This window comes from Myotis nattereri (assembly GCF_964212035.1).
Source record: "Myotis nattereri genome assembly, chromosome: 7".
NCBI lineage: Eukaryota > Metazoa > Chordata > Mammalia > Chiroptera > Vespertilionidae > Myotis > Myotis nattereri.
The window spans coordinates 30173222-30198989 of NC_138082.1; the positions used below are offsets into that span (position 1 = coordinate 30173222).

Below are 25768 nucleotides of genomic sequence, written 5' to 3' on the forward strand. Positions count from 1 at the left end.
GAAGCAGAGCTAAAATATAATACAATTACAGACATGAACACAAATCCATAAGCTACATGTAAAAGAAGAAAGAGAATGCAGTGCAAAATACAGAGGGCCAAAAGAAAACCAAGAAGCCCTGCTAGTGTGGCTCAGTTTGGTCAGCATCCTCCCATGAACCCAGAAGTCACTGGTTTGATTCCCCATTGGGGCACATGTTAGGGTTGCAGGCCCCATGGCCAGTAGGGGTGTGTGCAGGAGGCAGCTGATCCGTGATGTTGCTCTCTCATCGATGTTTCACTCTATCCCTCTTCCTACCACTCCCTCTAAAAATCAATAAAAACATTTTTTTAAAAAGAGAGGCACAAAGAAAGGACAGGTTTGAGCATCAAGAAAGGACAGGGCTGGGGGAGCTTTCCTCTGCAGTGGAATTACAGGAAGAAGGGCTTATTGATTGTCATGCGGGTGCTCACTCCCTTAGGGGAGGCTAATGAAATTCTTCATTTATTACAATTTTGTCCAGGAGCAGAGCTACTCCACCATGGAAACAAAACCAGTTCCTGCTCTGTAGACCCAGTGCATAAAAAGGAGGAAAAGCCATGTTTAAATTCAGGAGTTAAATCCGAAGCCCAAGCAAGGACTGACTGTAACCAAGTGTCTGACAGTATAGGTAAGGCTGGCTGAAAGAATGTGTGATGTGAATCCCGGAACCAGACAAGGGTCTGGGACATGTCATCAGGGCTCATGGAGACAGTCTTGGTGACCTTGGTTAGAGGTAGAAAGGGGAGGTAACAAATGCCTCATGCAGGGAATTCAACAGGAAAATTTCCCCAGTAATTGGAAAAAAATATCAAAAACAGAAATGGTAGGTATAAAAACTGATATCAGCGAGTATATTTCTATATCCAGAGAGAGGAAGATATTGGGGTAAGAGTTAAAGAAAAAGGAAAAATTTCAGAGAGCTAAGATATTCATGAAAGGCGATTAATAAAAACATTCACAGAAAGACAAGGAGAGGTATAAAGAGATACCTTTGCCAGAAACCAGCATTATTAGCAAAAATGAGCTAAACTAAAAGACTTTGCTTGGGGTAATGGGAAATTGTTGCAGTGAGCAAATGATGTTTTATTGCATTGTTCACTTGAAACTTATACGGTTTTCTCAACGAGTATCACCCCAATAACTTAAATCTACACTAATAAAAGACAAAGATGCTAGTTGACTGTATCTTTGCTACACCAAGCCACACCCACCAGCCAATCAGAACTACTATATGCAAATTAACCCAACCAAGATGGTGGCCGGCAGCCACGGAGCTGGAGCAAGCAGGAGGCTTGGTTGCCCTGGCGATGAAGGAAGCCAAGCTTCCCGCTTGCCTGACTGGCTGTGGCCTCTGCAAAAGGCAACAAAGTTTCAACTATAGAAGCCACATAAATTCCAAAAACCTGCTTCCAGCCAGCCTCCACTGGGAACTTGGGTGGCTAGGGGCTGTGTCCAGCCTGCAAACAGCCATCAGCCCCTCACCCAGGCTGGCCAGGCACCCTAGCGAGGACCCCCACCCTGAAGGGCCTGTGGCCAGCCTGCAAATAGCCATCAGCCCCTCACCCAGAGTAGCTAGGCCCCCAGCAGGTCCCCCACACCCTGAAGAGGGCGTGGCCAGTCTGAAAACGTCCCTCAGCCCTCACCCAGGCTGGCCAGGCACCCCAGCAGGGACCCCCACCCTGAAGGGGCTGTGGAAAGCCTTCAAACGTCCCCCAGCCCTCACCCAGGCTGGCCAGGCACCCCAGCAGGGACCCCCACCCTGAAGGGGCTGTGGAAAGCCTTCAAACGGCCCTCAGTCCCTCACCCAGGCTGGCCAGGCACCCTAGCAGATCCCTCACCCTGATCCGGTACACCCTTCAGGGCAAACCGGCCGGCCCCCACCCATGCACCAGGCCTCTATCCTATATAATAAAAGGGTAATATGCAAATTGACCTAACAGCAGAGTGACTGGGAATCACTGGTCACTATGACACAACTGACGACCATCAGGGGGCAGATGCTCAAGGCAGGAGATGTCCCCTGGTGGTCAGTGTGCTCCCACGGGGGGAGCTCTGCTCAGCCACAAGCCAGGCTGACGGCTGCCACTACAGCTGTGGTGGTGGGAGCCTCTCCCACCTCCTCAGCAGTCCTAAGGATGTCCGACTGCAGCTAGGCCTGCTCCCCGCTGGCAAGTGGACATCCCCCGAGGGCTCCCGGGCTGCAAGAGGGATGTCTGACTGCCAGCTTAGGCCCAATCCCCTGGGGATCGGGCCTAAGCAAGCAGGTGGTCATTCCCCAAGGGGTCCCAGACTGCGAGAGGGCACTGGCCGGGCTGAGGGACCCACCCAATTGCACAAATTTTTGTGCACTGGGCCTCTAGTTAAAAATAAATTAATAAATAAAAATATTAAAAATATATAATTTGATATCATTTTTAAAATTTAGGCTTTATGCATATATTAGAGGCCTAGTGCACGAAATTTGTGCACGGGAGTGGGAGGTCCTCCAGCCCAGCCTGCACCCTCTCCAATCCATGATACCTCTCGTAATCCATAACTATTGGCTCCTAACCACTCACCTGTCTGCCTTCCTGTTGCCCCTAACTGCTCCCCTGTTGCCCTGATGGCCATAACTGCTCTCCCCTGCTGGCCTGATCCCCCTAACTGCCTATGTGCTCTCCTTTCCTCTCTGAACCCTGCAGACCCCTGGCGCAGGTGTGCTGAGAGCTCTCTGCTGTAGCCCCGCTCCCATCCTGATTGGTCGTTATGTGATGGCATCCTGACCAATTTGCATATCCCTCTATTATTAGAATAGATACTTCTCTGATCCATTTTTCCAGCTACTAAATATTTAAACATGTTTAGAATGATACAAAGAAAGAATGAAAAAAAGAGGTAGAATGAGGGTGGAGATAATAGATATAAAGAGAGTGGAGGTAAGAGATAGAGTGAAGATGGAGTTGAGGTAGAATGGGTGTGGGGATAGCAGGCCGAGTGAGAGTGGGGGTAAGAAAAGTGCTTCAGGTTGGGCAAAGCTGCCCACTATGCATGAATTTCACCACCTTATTGGTAGGACCTGGAGCAACCTGCAGGCCACGCACATCAGGCACAGGCTAGAACAGTGATGGCGAACTATGACACGCTTGTCAGAGGTGACACACGAACCCATTTTTTTGGTTGATTTTTCTTTGTTAAATGGCATTTAAATATATAAAATAAATATCAAAAATATAGTCTTTGTTTTACTATGTTTGCAAATATCAAAAAATTTCTATATGTGACACGGCACCAGAGTTAAGTTAGGGTTTTTCAAAATGCTGGCACACTGCGCTCAAAAGGTTTGCCATCACTGGACTAGAGGGACCTGAGTTAACTTAGCTTCTAGGTATTCCTTGTGGTCTCAAGTACTGGGGAGAGGGGTGAAGGAACTCTGTTTCACAAAATCATTCTGTGAAGAAGCCAAATGAGAGACCTGCCTTCTTCAATTTCAAATTTCTAAGACCACCTTGGGAAAGAAGCAGAGGTAAAATATTACACAATTACAGACATGAACACAAACCCATAAGCTACATGTAAAAGAAGAAAGAGAATGCAGTGCAAAATACAGAGGGCCTAAAGAAAACCGAGAAGCCCTGCTAGTGAGGCTCAGTTTGGTCAGCATCCTCCCATGAACCCAGAAGTCACTGGTTTGATTCCCCATTGGGGCACATGTTAGGGTTGCTGCCCCATGGCCAGTAGGGGTGTGTGCAGGAGGCAGCTGATCCATGATGTTGCTCTCTCATCGATGTTTCTCTCTATACTTCTCCCTATCACTCTCTCTAAAAATCAATGAAAACATTTTTTTAAAAAGAGAGGCACAAAGAAAGGACAGGTTTGAGCCTCAAGAAAGGACAGGGCTGGGGGAGCTTTCCTCTGCAGTGGAATTACAGGAAGAAGGGCTTATTGATTGTTGTGAGGGTGCTCACTCCCTTAAGGGAGGCTAATGAAATTCTTCATTTATTACAATTTTGTCCAGGAGCAGAGCTACTCCACCATGGAAACAAAACCAGTTCCTGCTCTGTAGACCCAGTGCATATAAAGGAGGAAAAGCCATGTTTAAATTCAGGAGTTAAATCCGAAGCCCAAGCAAGGACTGACTGTAACCAAGTGTCTGACAGTATAGGTAAGGCTGGCTGAAAGAATGTGTGATGTGAATTCCGGAACCAGACAAGGGTCTGGGACACGTCATCAGGGCTCATGGAGACAGTCCTGGTGACCTTGGTTAGAGGTAGAAAGGGGAGGGAACAAGTGCCTCATGCAGGGAATTCAACAGGAAAATTTCCCCAGTAATTGGAAAAAATATCAAAAACAGAAATGGTAGATGTAAAAATTGATATCAGAGAGTATATTTCTATATCCAGACAGAGGAATATATTGGGGTAAGAGTTAAAGAAAAAGGAAAAATTTCAGAGAGCTAAGATATTCATGAAAGGCGATTAATAAAAACATTCACAGAAAGACAAGGAGAGGTGTAAAGAGATACCTTTGCCAGAAACCAGCATTATTAGCAAAAATGAGCTAAACTAAGACTTTGCTTAGGGTAATGGGTGATTGATGCAGTGTGCAAATGATGTTTCATTGCATTGTACACTTGAAACTTATACGGTTTTCTCAACGAGTATCACCCCAATAACTTAAATCTACACTAATAAAAGACAAAGATGCTAGTTGACTGTACCTTTGCTACACCAAGCCACGCCCACCAGCCAATCAGAGCTACTATATGCAAATTAACCCAACCAAGATGGTGGCCGGCAGCCACGGAGCTGGAGCAAGCAGGAGGCTTGGTTGCCCTGGCGATGAAGGAAGCCAAGCTTCCCGCTTGCCTGACTGGCTGTGGCTCCCACAAAAGGCAACAGTGTTTCAATTATAGAAGCCAAATAAATCCCAAACCTGCTTCCAGCCAGCCTCCACTGGGAGCTTGGGTGGCTTGGGACAGTGGCCAGCCTGCAAACAGCCATCAGCCCCTCACCCAGGCTTGCCAGGCACCCCAGCAGGGACCCCCACCCTGAAGGGGCTGTGGAAAGCCTTCAAACGGCCCTCAGTCCCTCACCCAGGCTGGCCAGGCACCCTAGCAGATCCCTCACCCTGATCCGGTACACCCTTCAGGGCAAACCGGCTGGCCCCCACCCCTGCACCAGGCCTCTATCCTATATAATAAAAGGGTAATATGCAAATTGACCCTAACAGCAGAGTGACTGGGAATCACTGGTCACTATGATACACACTGACCACCAGGGGGCAGATGCTCAAGGCAGGAGATGTCCCCTGGTGGTCAGTGTGCTCCCACGGGGGGAGCTCTGCTCAGCCACAAGCCAGGCTGACGGCTGCCACTACAGCTGTGGTGGTGGGAGCCTCTCCCACCTCCTCAGCAGTGCTAAGGATGTCCGACTGCAGCTAGGCCTGCTCCCCGCTGGCAAGTGGACATCCCCCGAGGGCTCCCGGGCTGCAAGAGGGATGTCTGACTGCCAGCTTAGGCCCAATCCCCTGGGGAGCGGGCCTAAGCAAGCAGGTGGTCATTCCCCAAGGGGTCCCAGACTGCGAGAGGGCACTGGCCGGGCTGAGGGACTCACCCGATTGCACAAATTTTTGTGCACTGGGCCTCTAGTTAAAAATAAATTAATAAATAAAAATATTAAAAATATATAATTTGATATCATTTTTTAAATTTAGGCTTTATGCATTTACTAGAGGCCTAGTGCACGAAATTTGTGCATGGGTGTGGGAGGTCCTCCAGCCAGCCTGCACCCTCTCCAATCCATGATACCTCTCGTAATCCATAATTATTGGCTCCTAACCACTCACCTGCTTGCCTTCCTGTTGCCCCTAACTGCTCCCCTGCTGGCCTGAAGGCCCTAACTGCTCTCCCCTGCTGGCCTGATCCCCCTAACTGCCTATGTGCTCTCCTTTCCTCTCTGAACCCTGCAGACCCCTGGCGCAGGTGTGCTGAGAGCTCTCTGCTGTAGCCCCGCTCCCATCCTGATTGGTCGTTATGTGATGGCATCCTGACCAATTTGCATATCCCTCTATTATTAGAATAGATACTTCTCTGATCCATTTTTCCAGCTACTAAATATTTAAACATGTTTAGAATGATACAAAGAAAGAATGAAAAAAAGAGGTAGAATGAGGGTGGAGATAATAGATATAAAGAGAGTGGAGGTAAGAGATAGAGTGAAGATGGAGTTGAGGTAGAATGGGTGTGGGGATAGCAGGCCGAGTGAGAGTGGGGGTAAGAAAAGTGCTTCAGGTTGGGCAAAGCTGCCCACTATGCATGAATTTCACCACCTTATTGGTAGGACCTGGAGCAACCTGCAGGCCACACACATCAGGCACAGGCTAGAACAGTGATGGCGAACTATGACACGCTTGTCAGAGGTGACACACGAACCCATTTTTTTGGTTGATTTTTCTTTGTTAAATGGCATTTAAATATATAAAATAAATATCAAAAATATAGTCTTTGTTTTACTATGTTTGCAAATATCAAAAAATTTCTATATGTGACACGGCACCAGAGTTAAGTTAGGGTTTTTCAAAATGCTGGCACACTGCGCTCAAAAGGTTTGCCATCACTGGACTAGAGGGACCTGAGTTAACTTAGCTTCTAGGTATTCCTTGTGGTCTCAAGTACTGGGGAGAGGGGTGAAGGAACTCTGTTTCACAAAATCATTCTGTGAAGAAGCCAAATGAGAGACCTGCCTTCTTCAATTTCAAATTTCTAAGACCACCTTGGGAAAGAAGCAGAGGTAAAATATTACACAATTACAGACATGAACACAAACCCATAAGCTACATGTAAAAGAAGAAAGAGAATGCAGTGCAAAATACAGGGGCCAAAAGAAACAGAGAAGCCCTGCTAGTGAGGCTCAGTTTGGTCAGCATCCTCCGATGCACCCAGACGTCTTAAGACCAGGTCTGTTCCTATCCCCCTCAAACTGAAATACTGAGGTGTTTTTCAAAGTCCTATTGAGAAATAAAGGAAGATGCATGGCCAATACTGGATTCCTACTTCTCAATTCTGAGGTTTTTAGTTTCTTTAGAACAAAGAGAGAATCAATAGATGAAACATCCTTATAAACTAAAGCCTTCTGCACTATAAATCATGCTAAGATCTGCAACTTTTATTTATTTATTTCTAATTTCTCACTACTTCCTTTTTTTTAGGTACTGTGGATCTTGGCAACAAATCTACTTTAGAAAAAGCTGAGAGGAAAAAAAGTAAGAGTGAATAAGATTTTGTTTGCTTTAATGTAGAAATGAGTTTTTAAATATCAGAGTTTAATCACTATTATTATTTATAATATTATGTTAGGTAGAATGATGGCGTCTCAAGGATGTCCCTGCCCTAATCCCTGAAACCTTTAATCTGTTATCTTACATGGCAAGTGAACTTTGCAGATTTAATTCTACTAGGGACCTTAAAATGAGGGAGATTATCTTGGATACTCTGGGTAGCCCCAATATACTTCCCTAATCCTTAAAATGTGGAGAACTTTTCTTGGCTATGGAGAGAGGGATAAGTAACTATGGAAGAATGATCAGAGAGATGCAATATTGCTGGCTCTGACAATGGAAGAAGGGAATAGGATATGTGGGTGACCTTAAGAAGCAGAAAAATCAAGGAAAAGTTGTCCCCTACAGCCTCCAGAAAAGAATGAAAGTCTGTTACAAACTTGATTTTAGCCCAGTGAGGCCATTCATAATTCTGACATAAATTGTAAGATGATGAATTGTATTGTTTTAAGCCCACTATTTACAGTAAATTGTTATGGCAGCAATATGAAAATAATACAGACTTTGGTTCTTAAAAGTGGGTTATGAATCTAAAACATTCCTAAAAATGTGGCAATGGCTTTGGGAAGTGGGTAGAGGCTAGAAGAATTTTAAGTAGAATGATTACGAAAAAAAAAAAAAAGAAAAAAGAAAAGCCTAGATTGCCTTGAGCAGTTTGTAGAAATGTGAATGCTGAAGACCTAGGGAGGACTCAGAAGGAGGAAAGACATGGAAGAGAACATTTATGTTGTCTCAGAGAATTCATAAATCATCCTGAACAGCACAAGTATGTACAAACATGAAGGTTAAAGGTGTGACTGGTGAGGGCGCAGAAGGGAATAAAGAATATGTTTTTGGAAACTTGAGGAAGATGATTCTTATTATATAGTGACAGAAAGTAGAGCAAAATCCTGCCCTGCAGATATATGGAAAGCAGAACTTTCTGGATCTACACTATGGAGGTTTCTAGGTGATGAAGATGCAGCTGGTTTCTGTTTTGCTGCTTAAAGTAAAATGTGAGAAGAACAAAAAAAAAACTGACGGGAGGAGAACTTCTCAACAAAAAGAAATCAGGACTTGATGATTTGGATTGTCTTAGCTTACTGCGGCTACAAAAGATGTTAAAATTGAGATTCTCTGTCAGGTTAAGTGTGCTCTGTAGAACAACCAAGAGTGTGGCTGAACAAATTTTTGCTAGAGCCTCGGAAGCAGCAAAAGATCAGAATATTTATTCACAGAAATGTTCTTTGATGAGACTAAGCATGTAACTCATAGATGTCCTCAACCATCTCAGCTGAACTAAAATATAGATATGTGTTATATAGGTAACATCTGTGGAGGAGCCTCTTGTCTAATGCAGCAAATCCCCATGACATACATGGGAGACCTATAAGGTTCTTGAGAATTTTATAGCAACAGAAACAGAGATGTCCATGTCTAGTCCCTGGAGCCTCTAATCTGTCTCTTTAGATGGTGAAAGAGAGTTTGAAAATGGGATTAAGGGTATAAAAAGGGGACAATTATCCTGGATAATCTGGGTGGCCCATCAAATTATGTAGATGCTTAAAATCAGAAAATCTCTCCTGCTATGCAGAGAGGGCTTTGTGTCTATGGAATAATGATCAGAGATGTAAACTGGCTGTGTTTTAAGATGGAAGCAGAAGGCAATGAGTCCAGAAATGTGGGCAGCACTTAGAGCTGGAAAAGGTAAAAAAAATAAAAAAAATAAAAATAAAAAAAAGGATTCTTTCTTACTATAGCCTCCAGGAAAGAACAAAGCCCTGTGGCCCTGTGGGCACCCTAACGTGAGGCCAGCGAAACTTAGTTCAGCCCTGTAGAACTGCAAGATAACAACCTGTGTTGCTTTAAGTTACAAAGTTTTGAGGAATGTGTTCCAGCCACAACAGAGAACTATCACCTTTCATAAGATTAAAAAAAAGAGAGAGAATATTTTACTTTTATATGATTATTTTACATCTTTCAAATAGGCAATTTATATTTTTTAAATGCTCACATTTTTGTTGCTTTTTAATTTTAAAAATCTATGAACTTTATAGACTTTGTTGGGTATCTTTTCAGATTTTTCCTGCCCATGTATTAACATATTTAGAATTATATTACTTATCTGAGTTCATCTATTCCTACTGTTACATTTCCCTTATTTTAATCAGTATATCAAGCACACATTTTGCCAATTTAAGAGTAGATACTTTTATTTCATTCCTGTTTTAATTTGCATTACTATAATTTTTTAGTGTAGTTGAGCATTTCTTACTGGTTATTGGTCATCTGTTGCTCTTCTACAAATGCCTGGTATGTGTCTTACCAGTGTTGCTGTTATGTTGGTCATACTGTCCAATAATAGGTATATTAATATATTGCATGTTAAATTTTGCAAATGTATATTGTTAATATTTTGTCTCATTTAATGTTAATTTTTAGGTTTTTAATTGTATGTTTTTTCCTAGAGAAGTTTGAAAATTTTAGATACCTAAATCTGTCAGGGTTTTCCTTTATGGCTTTACATAAAATTTATACAAAGGTTTTAAAGATTTTATGTTTGGTTCTAGTTGAAAGTAGGTAAACGTGGTTAATACATTTAACAACCTTTTTCTTCATAAGTTGGAATGCCCTTTTTATGCCTTTTCTTTCCTGTATTCATGGACCTGTGTCTGCACTCTACACTGAAGAGCTACACTAGGGCAGTTTCCTTCTGGAAGGAAGACTCAGGGCATTTGTGAATCCCAGATATAATTATGCATCTCTATCTCCCATACTTCCTAGGTGTTTCCTCCTCAGGTACCTGCATCTTTGCTCTTCCTTCACTGCTAAAAACCATGCCACTGGCTGCAACTTTATCTTTCTCTCTAATAATCATTTTTCAGTCAGACTTTTCATGTAGAAGGGTCAGATACAAGCAGGGCAAAGGCATTTCCAAAGAATATAAACAAATCCTCTACCCATGGTCGGCAAACTGCGGCTCGCGAGCCACCTGCAGCTCTTTGGCCCCTTGAGTGTGGCTCTTCCTAAGCCTTAGGAGTACCCTAATTAAGTTAATAACAATGTACCTACCTATATAGTTTAAGTTTAAAAAATTTGGCTCTCAAAAGAAATTTTTCAATCGTTGTACTATTGATATTTGTCTCTGTTGACTAATGAGTTTACCAACCACTGCTAGGCATTCCGAAGCATGGGAAAGAATGATGCATCCTTACCAACAGAACAGAACTCAGATTTTCAGAACTGATCTAATACAATGCCATTAATCCCCAATCACTTTTGTCCTAATCATAATGCAGGAAAGAGCTGATTCCTTTCTTCCTTCCTTGGGGACAACAGCCTTCAATGACCAAAGAGCCATATTAGAGAAGTGTGGACAAGAGGATATGAGGTCATAGAGTTAGATGATCAGAGCATTGGATGTAGCTTTTGATAAAGGGCACACCATTGTCAGACAGCAGTAGTCCAGCTAGCCATGCAATTTGAAGATTGCTTTAGAGTTTCCTGAGCTCCTCTTTCAGCTTTGGAGAAAGCTGATGAGGAGAAAAAATGAGGTAAAGCAAGAGAACACAAATATCAAGTAGACTAGAGGCCCGGTGCACAAAAATTTGTGCACTCAGAGGGGAGGGAGGGACCCTCAGCCCGGCCTGTGCCCTCTAGCAGTCTGGGACCTCTCGGGAGATAACGACCTGCTGGCTTAGGCCTGCTCCCGGGTGGCAGAGGGCAGGCCCAATCCCTAGGTGCAGCCCCTGGTCAGGCTCAGAGCAGGGCCGATTGGGGGGTTGGGACACCACCCCCTGTCACACTCAAGGCAGGGTCGATGGGGAGGTTGCGGCGTGACCCTCTGTCACGCACAGAGCAGGGCCAATCCGGGGGTTGGGGCGCTGCCCCCTGTCACACACAGAGCAGGGCCCATCAGGGGGGTTGGAGCTCCGTACCCTGTCATGCACAGAGCAGGGCCCATCAGGGGGTTGGGGAGCTCCCTCCTGTCATGCACAGAGCAGGGCCCATCAGGGGGTTGAGGAGCTCCCCGCTGTCACTCACAGAGCAGGGCCCATCAGGGGGTTGAGGAGCTCCCCGCTGTCACTCACAGAGTAGGTCCGATAGGGGAGTTGGGGCACCGTCCCCTGTCACACACAGAGCAGGGCAGATCAGTGGGTTGGGCGCCACCCTCTATCACCCACAGAGCAGGGCCAATCAGGGGATTGGGGCGCCGCCACTGTCACACTCAGGGCAGGGCTGATGGGGAGGTTATGGCTCTACCCCGTCACACACAGAGCAGGGCCTGTAGGGGTGCAGGGGTTGGGGGGTTGGGGCGCCACCCTCTATCACCCACAGAGCAGGGCCGATCAGGGTGTTTGGGTGCTGCCCCCTGTCATGCTGATCCCGGTGCCGGGAGGCCTCTCGGCTCCACTGATCCCGGTGCTGGGGGGCATATTACCCTTTTACTATATAGGGTAGAGGCCTGGTACATGGATGGGTGCCAGCTTGTTTGCCCTGAAGAGTGTCCTGGATCAGGGTGGGGGTCCCCACTGGGGTGCCTGGCCAGCCTGGGTGAGGGGATGATGGCTGTTTGCAGCTGGTCACACACCCTTCAGGGTGGGCGTCCCCACTGGGGTGCCTGGCCAGTCTGGGTGAGGGGCTGAGGGATGTTTTCAGGCTGGGGGTGACTGAAGCTCCCAACCGCTCCTTTTTTCCTTTTTTTTTTTTTTTTTTTTTTTTTATTCTGGGCCAGCTTTAGCTTGAGGCTTGGCTCCAGCTCTTAGGCCTCCGCTGCTGAAAGTAGGTTTCTGGCCTTTGCATACAATGTTGCGAATCTGCTGGCTGAAGTCTGGTGGTATTTGTTACAATGTTTGAAACTGCAGGCCCAGAGGCCTGCAGCCGCAGGCGGGGAACGTTGGTTTCCTCCGTCACTGAGGCAAGCAAGCCTCATGTTAGTTTCAAGCTGCCTGGCTGCCGGCCGCCATCTTGGCTGAGAGTTAATTTGCATATCTCCCTGATTAGCCAATGGGAAGGGTAGCAGTCGTATGCCAATTACCATGTTTCTCTTTTATTAGTGTAGATACCATCTCCATTAGGTTACCCATCATTATCCTCTCTGCCACCAAGTCAGAGCTCAAACAGGAGCTGCATGCACAGTGTTTGACTTTGTCTCCAGCTACCTAACTGCAGTGGAAGAGCATAGCTGGAGAGCTTTCTGCAGAACATGACAGCAGCTGTATGTTTCATTGTCATGTAAGAATTAAGGGGGCTGACTGGATTGGGAGTTAAGACAGTTTTATTGAAGCCTTTCTCTGCTTAAACATTCTAATTGTATGAGGTTTCAGAGGTGAGATGAAGATGTACATCTTTCATTATGCAACAAAAATACCACTGATAGAAAAACTGAGAAACTCTGGAGATTTGTGAAATAAAATTTCCTAAGAACCTCTGTCTTTATAGAAACAATCTCGACTTGGGAGGACGTTTTACATGTGCAATTTTAAAATGAGACACAATAAAGAAACTTCTCTTTCAGGGATAAGAAAGCACATAGATGGGACTATGGATTTTGATGCTGAAATACTTCCTGTGATCTGCGGGGCGATGGTGGGCTTGTTAATTAAGAGAAAATTTGAACGAGGTAGGTTTGAAGGTTTACTTTAATCTGCAACCACTATGTGAGAGAATCACAAAAAGTAATGGAATACCCTGATCATTCAAGAAATTTGGGCCCCGGTTTTGTCTTGAGAAGAGGTAGGGTCCCCAAGATGATATTTTTACATTTTAAGAAATGGTGCATAAGTTCTCACTTCCACATGGAAGTGTCCATGAGGATGCCCAAGGAACCAAAGAGAAGTGCAGAAATGTCAGTCTGTGGATGGAAAATATTGCATATTTTACTTTGAATCAGCCTCCACCTTCATATCCTATACCCCTTCTGGAAACCAGCATCAGGATATATGTTTAAAGTAGTGAAAAGTTCACAAAATTTGGAATCAGAAAAATGTGAGTCCCAGCTTCAGCTCTGCCAAGAGTGACTGAATAAAGAATGGGACCTCTCTGAGCCTGATACTTCTCATCTAAGAAATGGATAATAATTAAAAACCTGCCTCATGGTGTGACTTTGAGAGTTAATTTACATATTGACTATACAATGTGTTGTGATTTTTAACATAAAGCTTTCCAATAATTGTCTATTATGATAAACTTCATATCAGATTAATATTCTTTTGTGAACAATTAATATAAATAAATGTTTTCATCGTAACTATTTTTAAATAGCTTTACTGAGCTATAACTCACATATCATATAATTCACCTCTTAGAGTGTAGAATTCACTGTTGAGTTTTTTATTTGCTTGACTTATTCACAAGATTATAAAACCATCATCACAATCTAATTTCAGAACCTTTTTGTCCCCTACTAAAGGAAATGCCATGTCTCTCAGTAGTCAATACCCATCCCGCCTCACCCCACTACCCAGCCCTAAGCAACCATTAATCTATTTTATGATCTATAAACTGGCCTATTCTAAGCATTTCACATCAATACACTCATGTGACAGGTGCTTTTCTGTGACCGGTTCTTTCACACAGCATGATGTATTCAAGGTTCATACATATAGTACCACATTTAGTATATTTCATTTTTTATTGTCAAATACTATAATAGTCCATGGTATGGATATACAATATTGTATTTATCTAAAGTTTGGGTTTTCTCTCCCTTTAGCTATCATAAATAATGCTGTTTTGTGTAAAGTTTTTGGTGAACATAAATTTTTAATTATTTTTGCTATATGCTCTGGAGTGGAATTGCAGGATACGTGGCAATTCCATGTTGCATTTGTTGAGGGAAAAAACAAACTTTTTCCACAGTAATGCACCAGTTTATATGCTCATCAGTGAAATCTGAGGGCTCCAATTTCTCTGCATTCTCACCAATACTTGTTATTGTCGGTCTTTTTCATTACCGCCATCCGAGTGAGTGTGATGTAATATCTCAATGAGGTTTTGATTTCCTTTGCTCTAATGAATAATGTTATTAAGTGTAACACTATCTTTTTACACAAGTTAAATTTTCTACTGAAAATATTTCATATTATTTTAAAGTCAGCCACCCATGATTTCAGGGATAGAAAAGTATATCTGCTCAATAAAGCCAATGAACTGGAAGAAAATTGCTGTAATACAGGACACAGATGTTGCTTTGAAGCCATTGTGAGCAACAGGGCCAGGACTTGAGATTTCAATCCAAAGCAAGAAATCCCCTGGGAGGGGACTCACAAGGCTGGGTTTAGGGATTCTCAAGTATGAAATGTGAGGCCAGACTTTTCTGCTAGTGATCTTGTACCCAAATTGGGTGGCTTCAGATGCAATGTAGTGGGAAGCCAGTGTCTGAGCTGTGAGGACAAAGAGGTTTCAGATTCAACTTACCCCGGTCTTACAGGATCCACGGTGAAGTGCATAAGAAGCCAGGATGGAAATTGGTTCACCCTACAAGAATTTGAACTTAAAGGAGGCGTCAAAAACGCTAACTGGAAAACAAGTGTGCGCTGCAATGGAAGAACCCTAAAATGGCTGATGGAGGTATTACAGTGACAGGAGCTTGGAAGTGATTTTCCTGGTTTCACTCTAAGATAGGTCACTTTTTGTCCACCAAATATATGTTGACTGACAACTATCACCCCAAGCCCTGACATTATGCTTGTCCCACACTCATAACTTAATACAAGGCAGTGAATTGATTTGTCGAAGAGGCTCTGTTGAGGTAGATGCAGGGAAAGGTCATTCTGACTCAGGTGCTTGCAGACAACTTTAGGCACTGAAAGAAAGGAGGCAGTCTATGGCCAAACAAGTGTGCAGAACGCACTCCAGAGAAAGAATGGTGCGAAAACCAGAACCACAACTAATGTGGCTCCATGGATTGAAGTAGATAGTGTGTTATACAGCATAATCCATCAATTGGTGTTGTTTGTGGAAGGATTTAATGCCAGGCTATGGAGTTTAAACTCATACCATAGACAATGCAGAACCATGAAGGTCTCCTGAGGTGGGAAGTGACATATTTAAAACAGTATCTCAGACAGCATGGGGCCTGGAAATGACTTCACTGTCTTTCAGCCCAAGAAACCTGTAGTCAAACTACAATGCTCAGCTCCAATGTCACCCTCTCTGAATATTCCCTGACTGACCTGCCTTGTCATCCCTTCCCTGCATCCCTGGACCCCAATATTAAGGCCCTTCTCACAGTTTTATACTTGTCCTTCCATGCAATCCCTTATTCTCCTAGATCCCTCTAGTTTTATACATCTTTGTGGGACCACCATTGTTCAGAGTGTCTTATACCCTGTAGGTATGGGATACATGTGTAATGACCGAATAACCCTGGTGTGAGGACATAAGCTTGAGTGGCACTGGTGGAAATAGAAAGGAGGTGAGAGGTGTCAAAGAGATTGTGAATGAAAGGCCCTTAAAACTTAGGGGAAAAGCACAAGAGCAAGGAAAAAGGTTCTGAAGATGATTTTCTGGGTACCATTGATTGTGTAACCTAGAATCTCCTTCCTCCCGTAGTTAATCTTCTTCTTTCTAGAAGAAGAACAGGTGAGTAGAGGGAGATAGTGTCTCATTCAGATGCCTTGGTTTGAGCTGACAGTGGGACATCAAGTGGAAATATTTGGGAGGAGGTTGCAATAACAGACTCACAAAACATAAACACAGGCTAACCATACTCTTGGATCTTTTTATCTTTCAGGAAAATTTTCTACCTCAACCTCCAAGAATATATGGCAAGATAAAAAAGGTGATCATTACTTAATACAAGTGCTTATTACATAACTAATTTTATATGTACAGCCTCTTTTTATGGTTTCTCAGTTTTGTATTTAACATTGTTTCCTCTTCTCCTCTCGTCTGTCTTTATTTTATTTAATTAAGTTATTCATTTTGCAAGTGCCTTCAGATTTGCTACATTGAACATTAGGTTGTATGCAAGGTCACCTTTGAATGGTAAACCATTTGAGATGAGAATAATAAGAAGCCATCTCATAGCTGAGTTTTAGCTATAGTTGCAGATGTCAGGGAGTCCAAGTTGTAAAAGCAAACATAATTATGGAATACATAAAGACATTTCTTAATGAGGTCACAGACTCATCTTTAACTCAGCACAGATTTTTTTCATAAAGGTTATTGTATTCTAACTTTAATGAAATCTGATGGAGCAAAAATTTGCTCACCATCATCCAGAAGAACCTGATCTAGTACAGAGTCTATACTGGGACATAAACAAAACCATGTACTATTCCATAAGCATATTTCTCTTCCAATTTTTGACATCATCTTCCATCCTTCCATAAAATATACACACAGACATACAGAATACTTTCTCAAGCAGAAATTACTGGCAATTTTTATGAGGATGGTGTTGTTGGAGAAGGAGCTTTTGTGAGACTGATGTGTCTTACATGAGGTTCTGACCTGGAAAATTGTTTACTTTAATGCCACCCCTTTGGTTCTACTCAGGGGCTGTGCAGGCCACCTGTCTATCCATGAAAGTGATTTCTCCCTCTATGGAAGAAGGCTATCAAGGCAACAAACAAAATACATAATGTGCAGTGTAAATTCAAGACAAAGTGATGATTTCTCCAATATTGAGTGTGAATGAGAACTTGGAAAGGAGGGAAAGGTGAAAATTTCAGAACAAGTTGTACATAGCTGGCTACTGAGACTTTATCTCCCAGAAATGTGAAGTCCAGGTCTTTACATTAACTGGTTCTTTTGAACTACCAGTCCTTGGGACATTTTACCCACTGGGTTTATTGAAGATAAATTGTTGTTTGACCTATTCAGTGACTACTTTAAACAGCAGTATCTCCACCATTCTCCATGTACTATCTAAAGTTACTCAATATGGCCAAAACCGGTTTGGCTCAGTGGATAGAGCGTCGGCCTGTGGACTGAAAGGTCCCAGGTTCGATTCCGGTCAAGGGCATGTACCTGGGTTGCGGGCACATCCCCAGTAGGAGATGTGCAGGAGGCGGCTGATCGATGTTTCTCTCCCATCGATGTTTCTAACTCTCTATCTCTCTCTCCCTTCCTCTCTGTAAAAAATCAATAAAATATATTTTTTAAAAAAATAAAGTTACTCAATATGGAGTATCTAAAAGAGCTAGTACTCAACTTCCAATGCATAGGTCCTATCTTTATCCATGGGTGCAATACTTTGCAGCAACAAGGTTCAATTGCCCCTATATTTTGTCTCCTTGATCAAGAACAGAAATGACCCAAAGTGACAGATCTCAGGACCCATTACTACCTCTGTAGGTCCTCTTTGCCTCCCAGAACTTGTCTTGTTGATAAAGCCTCCTGGTTTCTGGAAATTTAAATATCACTCATGACACCACTCAACAGTTTCCTGTCTCCTGATGAGGGCCACCTGTACTTTCTGGTGACAGCTTCTGTGTTGTCAAATAACTTGATATACACTGCCAAACAATCATTTATCATATGTTAATATTTACTAAAGAGATAGCATGTAATCTCTTTTCCTAAGTGAAGCAATACTCATTTTTACTCATTTAACATATAAATATTGAGTGCATAAAAATGCCCAATTTCCATTGAAGAACATTAAAATAATATCCCTGACCTTAGGATTCTTTCAACTTCATTGTCTACCATGGAAGATTAACTACTGGAGGAAGGGGATTCTAGGCTTACACTAAAGCAATGAAAGTGTAGTACCTGGTAGTCAGCTTCCTGTGAAAAGTCAGTGAGGTGCCATCTTGGGATTTGGATCACAGGGAGATGAGGATAGTCTTCTGGAAGAGGAATTGTAATACCAAGTGTGTTGAATTCATTTTAACTTTTGGGTGGTGTCCCAGAAGAGCTACAGGAGGTGGTAGAGTTATCTATGTGTACTGTATGGTTCCCAGAACCCTGAATGATAGATGGTCATGTCATACTACCCAAGGTGAAGAGTCTGTAGGTAGAAAGCAACTGTTTCAGCATGAGTGGCCTCACTCTTATTAATAGTTTTTCCTAGGATAGATATTACAGGCCAATTCATCATTGTCTTATTATATCCTCAGGCATTAAAACCCACACTTGTGCAGGCTAAATCTCAACTCAAGTTGCACACTGGAATCACCTGAAGACCTTTGAAAAATAACATTGCCTGAATTCCATTCTAGACAAAATCTCATTGAAATCCTTCTGAGTTATTATTCAGACATTAGAATTGTTAAAATGTCTTCAGATAATTTTGATACACAAGTTACTCATTCTATAACTTAGGGAGAATACCAATGCCTGTGCCTCAAATCAGAAAAATTGATTCAGAATATCTGATGTTGGGACCAGGAATTTAGTATTTTATATACTCTCCTTGACAATTCAAATGTGCAGCTGGGCTAAGAAACAAAGAGCCTCAGAGAAAAGGGTTCTAAAATTGATTAAAAATTATGGATGCAAGATTCTTATGCACTGCTTATATTTGTTATTTCTTTGTTCTGAAGAGAGGGTCAGCACTTTCTGAAGAATGATGATGGTAATCTGTGAATCCCTATAGAGAGGAGAAGGAAAATGGCCCCAGGTCTCCATGCTAGAGCAGTCTCATATTGCATTGGGGATGTGATTCAGGATTCTCTGGAACACTGAATGGGAGCTGTTGGCAAGATGCTCCTTGAGCCTTGCACTTTCTCATATATGGTCATTTAATACAAATATATATATATATATTTGATTTCAGAGAGGAAGGGAGAAGGAGAAAGATAGAAACATCAGTGGTGAGAGAGAATCATTGATAGGCTGCCTCCTGCACTCACCAGACTGGGGATTAAGCCTGCAACCTGGGCATGTGCCTTGTCCAGGAATCGAACTGTGACCACCTGGTTCATAGGTCGACACAACCAGCCAGGCTCACATATGGCCACTTTTAAAAGCAAAAGAAATGACCAGAATTTTGTTTCTCCAAGATAAAAATTTCCATCCAAAAGTCCAGAACAAGACTCAAAATAACTTTTAGCAACTTTTCATCTTTTATTACTTTCTGCACAAAGAGAAATAACATACCTGTGTTCCAAATTACTGTGTCCATTTGCTAAAAGGACATTTCTGATATTTGTGTGTTGTTAACCGAGATATGATACAGACTGAGAAACAGACCACTTTTTGTTATGTGTTAGGTTTGGAAGCATTTTTTAGGGTCTCAGCAGACCTGTGCTCAGTGAACCTTAGAGGGATGACAGAACTAGCAAAGTAAGCTTAGCAACTACTGTGAGGAGGATTGGGTATAGATAGAATTTTGGATACTAGTGAGAGTATAGAGCAAGAAAGGATTCTCAGGTTTGTGGCAGAAGGTGTATGTTTTATAAAATGAACGCGCTAGAAAAGAACATGTAGTGGCTGTGAGGACAGAATACATTAAGTTTTCCCTGGATGAGTTTGGGTTGTGCTTTCATGGCTCAGGAGGAGGTGATGGTAACAAGAAGGTAGGAATTTCTCCAATAGGCCATGGGGTAGACAGGATGTTTCTATCTGGTACAGAACAGACTTTAAGATGTTTGCAAGCTGTCTGGAATCTCTCAGAAGGCAGATCCAGGAAAGCAACCAGGAGCAAACATAGTTACTGATTCATATGTAAATGTTGCTTTTCATTTTTGAAAAAAAAAAGAGGAAAAAGTGGTTTTCTGTTTTAATCACATCCTCTTCACTCCATTGATGAGGGATGCATATCCACCTGACTGGGGGATGGCAAATAACAGCATCTGTTACCTGACAGATGGATTGACAGGTGTTTATTAGTCACATATACTCCCAGGTTGAGAAAAGAGGGCAGTGCCAGTCATGCAGGCCTCACCAAGGTTTCCCTCAGGAACAGAGGGAGCAACCAGGGGCTTTGGAGGGTGAGGTGTGCCCTGGTTTCCCTGGGAGGTTGTAGCTGGCTTGTTTGAACAATTCTGTGGGTGGCAGGGCACTGAAACCTGTTATTCTAGGATGAGCAGGGTTATACAACAACCTCCCCTGGAAAAGGTCAGACAGATAATGCTCCTTGCCAGGGGACCATGTGTACCCTGCCCATCCTGGACTATCAGGTTTCATTGCCCTGTCAGCCACAGAAGCTCTGGTTTTACAGCAAAACCTTTCCTAATCACAAAGGCCACTCCTCCTGAACTTCACCACAGACCAAGAGTTTTTTTTCTGAAACCTCCATTCCATGCAGTTGGCTCACAGCTCAGGGAGAAGCACATAACTGTCCATGAAGGTTTGCACAAAGACAATGAGATTCAAATTCCCACAGTGCCAGTCTTCAGGGTCTCACTGGGGTTACAGACATTGTTTTACCTTCTAGCTGGAAAACGCAGAGAAATGCGAAATCTGCTGGGAAGAAGGAAAGTTCATCTACTGCTGTGTTTGTCTGAAGGGCTTTCATGGGGACTGTCACCTCCCACCTGTGGAACCTCAGAGGTTTGTGAGATGCAGCCCCCTCTCCTTTCAGAGACCTTCCTCCTGCCATGCACACTCCCCCTGCAGAGTTCCTCCTTGTTCCTGATGGGGAAAGAGCAGGGCCTGGGGTACATAGGCCAACAATATGATGTGGGGAGCTGTTAAAAATGCTATCATTAGTAAGTTACTGTTCTCTTCTCACCTCTAGGAGGCTGAAGTCTGTAGCTTGGTGCTTCGCCTACATACCACTACTGTCCTTTCCAGAACTATCCACTTCAGACTCCTGTTCACAGGAGTGCAAATGCCAGTTGTTTGTGTTCTGTGTGTATTCAGAACAGACAGTAAATAAGGACAGTTTCCCTTATTTTGGCATGTTCTCAACAGGTTAGTGGAGCACAAGGCCTCCAGGGGTTAAGGCCCACACTCTGACATTCAGGCATGAAGGCAGGACTCTTTGTGCTCTCAGAAGCTCAAACTAGGAATGGGGAGCCCAACACTCACCTTGACACCATCTTCCACCCAATAAACCTCTGCTGTTACTCTAGGGACCAGGGTTACCACATGAGAGTCCTGGAGAATCTGGGAGTTGTCCCCTCATTCCCTGGTTGTGCCCATCAGCCATTCCTGAAAGGAGAACATTGGCAGCTGTGGGAACGAAGGTGTTTCTAGGCTTGCCTTGCTCACTTACTTCTGACATCTCAGGAGCCCTTGGAGATGTACCTTCTGCACAATAGAATTGTCTTCACGAAGTCAGCAGCAGTGCTACAGTGAATCTGAAGTCCTGGCGAGACAGATGGGGCCAAACGACAAGTCGGTGAGTTGTATTTGACCCAAGACATCTCCCTTCTGCTCACATGAGAAGTCAAACAGTCATGGGTGAAGGGAAGGGTGTCAAAGGGTGCCTGCTCTTCTGACCATGCCTCAACCACACTGAAAACACACCAGAACCTGCTCACAGAAAACAAAACAAAAAAACAACAACTCAGCTATTACATGTTAGTGTCCAAGAGCAATCCCTGTTTGGGGAAACTTCCAGAAGATTACAGTGTTCATGCTTCTGCCCAGACATAAATATGGGCTCACTCCTGCCAAGCTGCTTTTCATTCACAGTCTCCTTCTTTGCAGAAATGTGAATTCCTACTCCTAAAGGCCTATTGCCATTTCGAGACCAACGTTTTTCCGAATATTCCACATGAAAATTATGTGAGTAACAACGACAAACCATGTATAGGCCCCATAATGTTACCCAACCTTGACACAGACACTGTGGAATCTGTGCTCTGAATCCCATGGGAGGGAGAACATGAGTTGGCTTTACCTTCACCTTGTATTTCCTCTAGATTTTATGGGAATCCACAGAATGTAGACATTGAACTTTGTCAGTAATGCTCCTATTGATATATTTTTCACCAGGTTCAAAAGGCTTCTCAATGCCTAGAGACACTTAGGAGATTGGATGAAATCAAGAATAGTCTAAAGGGAGGATGTTATGCCCAAGTGGAGGGGTTTGTGCTTGATATGAACAACATCTATCAAGATCCTAAGGTAAGGGGCTCTCCCTGCTTCCATTTCATTTTCTACTCATTGAGTCACTCTGCCTGCATTTCCTGGTACTGGGAGATTTTAGAGTTTCCCTCATCCTATGACAAGCCTATACAAGCAAGGATTTAGGAAGTGACTGGGTTTTTAAATTGAGGATTTAAGCTCACCAGAGAGAGCAACAGTGAATAAAGAGTTGTCCCTGCAACCAGACTCCAGGCCCCTGAGAGCTCATTCCTCTCCTCAAAGGTGACCATTGAGGACAGTGGTGTCCACCCTGTTCAAAGCCTAAGGAGAAAATTGCTTCCTAAAGTCATGCTATCCTTTTTACCTCTCCCCAAATATATTCAAACAGAACTCTCAGAGGTCCCAAGCTGCAGATTCCTTTGCATGTAAATGAACCATATACAGTAACACATCACCAGAGGGGAATAGAATTGACAATGTAAAAGGAATATCATTGATTATACATCTGTAATATTTGATTATCACTAAGGCCTTAGATTGCTTTTCTAACTTTCACTAAAAGAAACAAACCAAAGCCAATGACTAAGAATCATCAGTGTAATAATGATTTCCCATGTCTGTCTAAACAACAAGGCTTAATCATGCTTAGGAAACAAACTCTTAGATGCTTGAGTTCCTAAACTTAACCTGGTTAATGTAACTTAGGTGTTTAAGACAAGAGTCCTGATCATTTTCAGTTGTAAATTGTCTAATGACATGACATTGAGCATCATTATGTTTGTCTGTGTTTTTTTTTTCTTCCAGCAAAATGACTCAGACCTAATAAAGGAGGAATTTAAGAAGAATTTCAAGCAAATCTTTGCTATTCAGAAAGCAAATCAGAACAGTTCACTGGTGTAGTGGATGCTGTTGATACCCTGGAAAATCCCATTTTCAGGCAGATTTCTCATCCCCCCGCTGTTATGAGTATTGGCTGCTGATGTCACCTCTTCCCAGTGTATTGCTTTGTGCCAAATGGAGGCAGAGTCACTTGAAGGTTACATCTTTTTGTGCTGGGGGTTCGTTCCCAGGACCAACTCTGAACTAACCATGTGAAGTGATTCATGTTCCTGCGCTCCCCAGAGACTACCTAGAACTAGTCTCCAGCTATGCCCATTTAAAATAGTCCTTGTTTAGCATTTCCCACCATGGTATCCTGCTTCCCTTATCCCTCTTCCTCATGAGAGAATTCTCACAATAAATCATTTAATGATTTTATCTCAGGCTTTGCTTTTAGGGAACCCAACATCACCTAATCATCTTAGCAAGCCAACCCCAAGCATGGAGTTCTGAGTTGGATCACTGTCTAGCCAGATGGTAACAGGTAGAATATTGCTAGGTCCTGGGGTACTAAAACAGTGCAGTTGCATAAACATTCACCTGTAGGGGAAGAGGTACTGATGCAATTGTCTAGCATTTAAAAAGAAAAAAATAGTAACTATAAGAACTGTATGAAACCAGAAACACCAATCAGAAAGGATATATGCACCTCTATGTTCATAGCAGCACAATTCACCATAGCTAAGATCTGGAAACAGCCTAAGTGCCCATCAGTAGATGAATGGATTAGAAAACTGTGGTACATCTACACGATGGAATACTATGCTGCTCTAAAAGGGAAGGAACTCTTACTATTTGCAACAGCATGGATGGAACTGGAGAGCATTATGCTAAGTGAAATAAGCCAGTCAATGAAGGAAAAATACCACATGATCTCACTCATTTCTGGTTAATAAAGACCATTATAAACTTTTGAACAATAATAGATACAGAGGCAGAGCTGCCTCAAACAGATTGTCAAACTGCAGCGGGAAGGCCGGGGAGGGTTGAGGGGCAGGAGGTAGGGGGGTAAGAAATCAACCAAAGGACTTGTATGCATGCATATAAGCATAACCAATGGACATAAGACACTGGGGGATAGGGGAGGCTAGGGGACTGTCTAGGGCGGGGGGTGGGGGTGGGAATGGACACATATGTAATACCCTTTGTAATACTTTAAGCAATAAAATAAAAAAAATAATAAAAAAATTAATAAAAACATTAAAAAAGAAAAAAAAAAGAACTGTATGATTAGGTGGCTATTTCTTTTTTAAAAGCTATTTTAAATTTGCTTTTATTGATTCCAGAGAGAGGAGGGGAGAAGGAAAGGGACAGAAAAATAAATTATGAGAAAGAATAATTGATCTTCTGCCTTCTGCACACCCTCTATTGGGGATCAAGCACTCAACCTTGGCATGTGCTGTGACCAGGAATAAAACCCTGACCTTCTGGTTCATGGGTCGATGCTCAACCACTGAACAACACCGGCATGGCTAGATGACTATTTCTAAGCTCCTTAAAGTATTTTAAAAAGTGCATGACAGGCTTATATATTTTAATTACCACCTGCAACTGTAAGGTAAACAGTGGAAGGCTTGGTGCAGGCCCTAATTTTAAGAATGACAGAACTTCTGCCCACCCAGAATGTCTCAGTTGGTTAAGTATTGTCCTGTGTAGAGAAAGGTTTGCCAGTTTCATTCCCTGTCAGGGCACATACCTGGGTTATGGGTGCGATCCCAGATCAGGATGTATATGGGAGGCAACTGGTCAATGTCTCTCTCTCTATCTCTGTCTCTATCTCTATCTCTTTCTCTGTCTAAGCATGTGCTCAGGTGAGGATTATATTTTTTAAAAGTGATAGAAATTCAGAGAAGACTGAATTCTGAGCTCATGGTGGCCTCTTGTGCCAAAGTCAAATCCCTGATAAAGAAAGCATGAAGACCTGAAACTCAGAGTGGGGCTTTCTAAGTAGATGCACCTGAGAACTCTGAATTCTAGATCCTTCTGAACCCACTGTCCTGCAAAAGAGACCCCGTCCCTGTTTGTAGACAGACCTTTGCCCTATCCACCGCTTTGTCTGAATGAAGATTATGCAGAGTTCTCTCAGCAAGACCAAACTAGGAATCTTCTAGATGAGCCTGCTAGCTGAAGAGATGGTTTACTCCAACAGAGCTGCAGGTCTGGCCAACATGTACTAAGAGGTGCCAGGAGATTGTGTGTGGGAATGGATCCTGGAAAAACAATGTTAGAATGTGAAACATGATTGGAGGATGCTGATACAGGCACACTCTCCTGGGCCACAGAGTTTAATTTAATTAGCCTGGCAAGGTCCAAGGGCAATGATTCTAATATGCTCCTGGGTGGCTCTTAGAGGCTTGCTATAGCACAGTGCACACTAGATGAAGTGGAATAAGAAATATCAGACTTACCCTAGCCAGTTTTGCTTGGTGGACAGAGAGCGTTGGCCTATGAACTTAAGGGTTCCTGGTTCAATTCCGACCAAGGGCACATGCCCAGGTTCTGGGTTCCATTCCCAGTAGGGGGCATGCAGGAGGCAGCCAATCAATGATTCTCTCTCATTATTGATGTTTCTATCTCTCTATCCTTCTCTCTTCCTGTCTGAAATCAATAAAAATATATTTTTTAAAAAGTAAGTCTGCCA

General features: G+C 43.1%; 1 protein-coding gene across 4 annotated transcripts in view; it reads left to right on the forward strand.

Moving 5' to 3' along the window:
* LOC308522699 (nuclear body protein SP140-like protein) overlaps nt 1–24288 on the forward strand; it is a 44177-nt gene extending 19889 nt beyond the window's left edge. For 2 of the 4 annotated variants that reach the window (XM_081096228.1, XM_081096229.1), the window contains 11 exons: nt 503–649; nt 4016–4162; nt 7207–7260; nt 12833–12937; nt 14747–14886; nt 16052–16099; nt 20648–20763; nt 21445–21556; nt 21868–21945; nt 22156–22287; nt 23053–24288. In XM_081096228.1, the coding sequence (XP_080952354.1) occupies nt 503–649; nt 4016–4162; nt 7207–7260; nt 12833–12937; nt 14747–14886; nt 16052–16099; nt 20648–20763; nt 21445–21556; nt 21868–21945; nt 22156–22287; nt 23053–23148 (1175 nt within the window). In that variant the 3' untranslated portion in view covers nt 23149–24288. The remainder of the gene's footprint in view (nt 1–502; nt 650–4015; nt 4163–7206; nt 7261–12832; nt 12938–14746; nt 14887–16051; nt 16100–20647; nt 20764–21444; nt 21557–21867; nt 21946–22155; nt 22288–23052) is intronic. The other 2 variants (XM_081096230.1, XM_081096231.1) reach the window with 2 other exon arrangements.
* Nucleotides 24289–25768: the final 1480 nt, after the last annotated feature.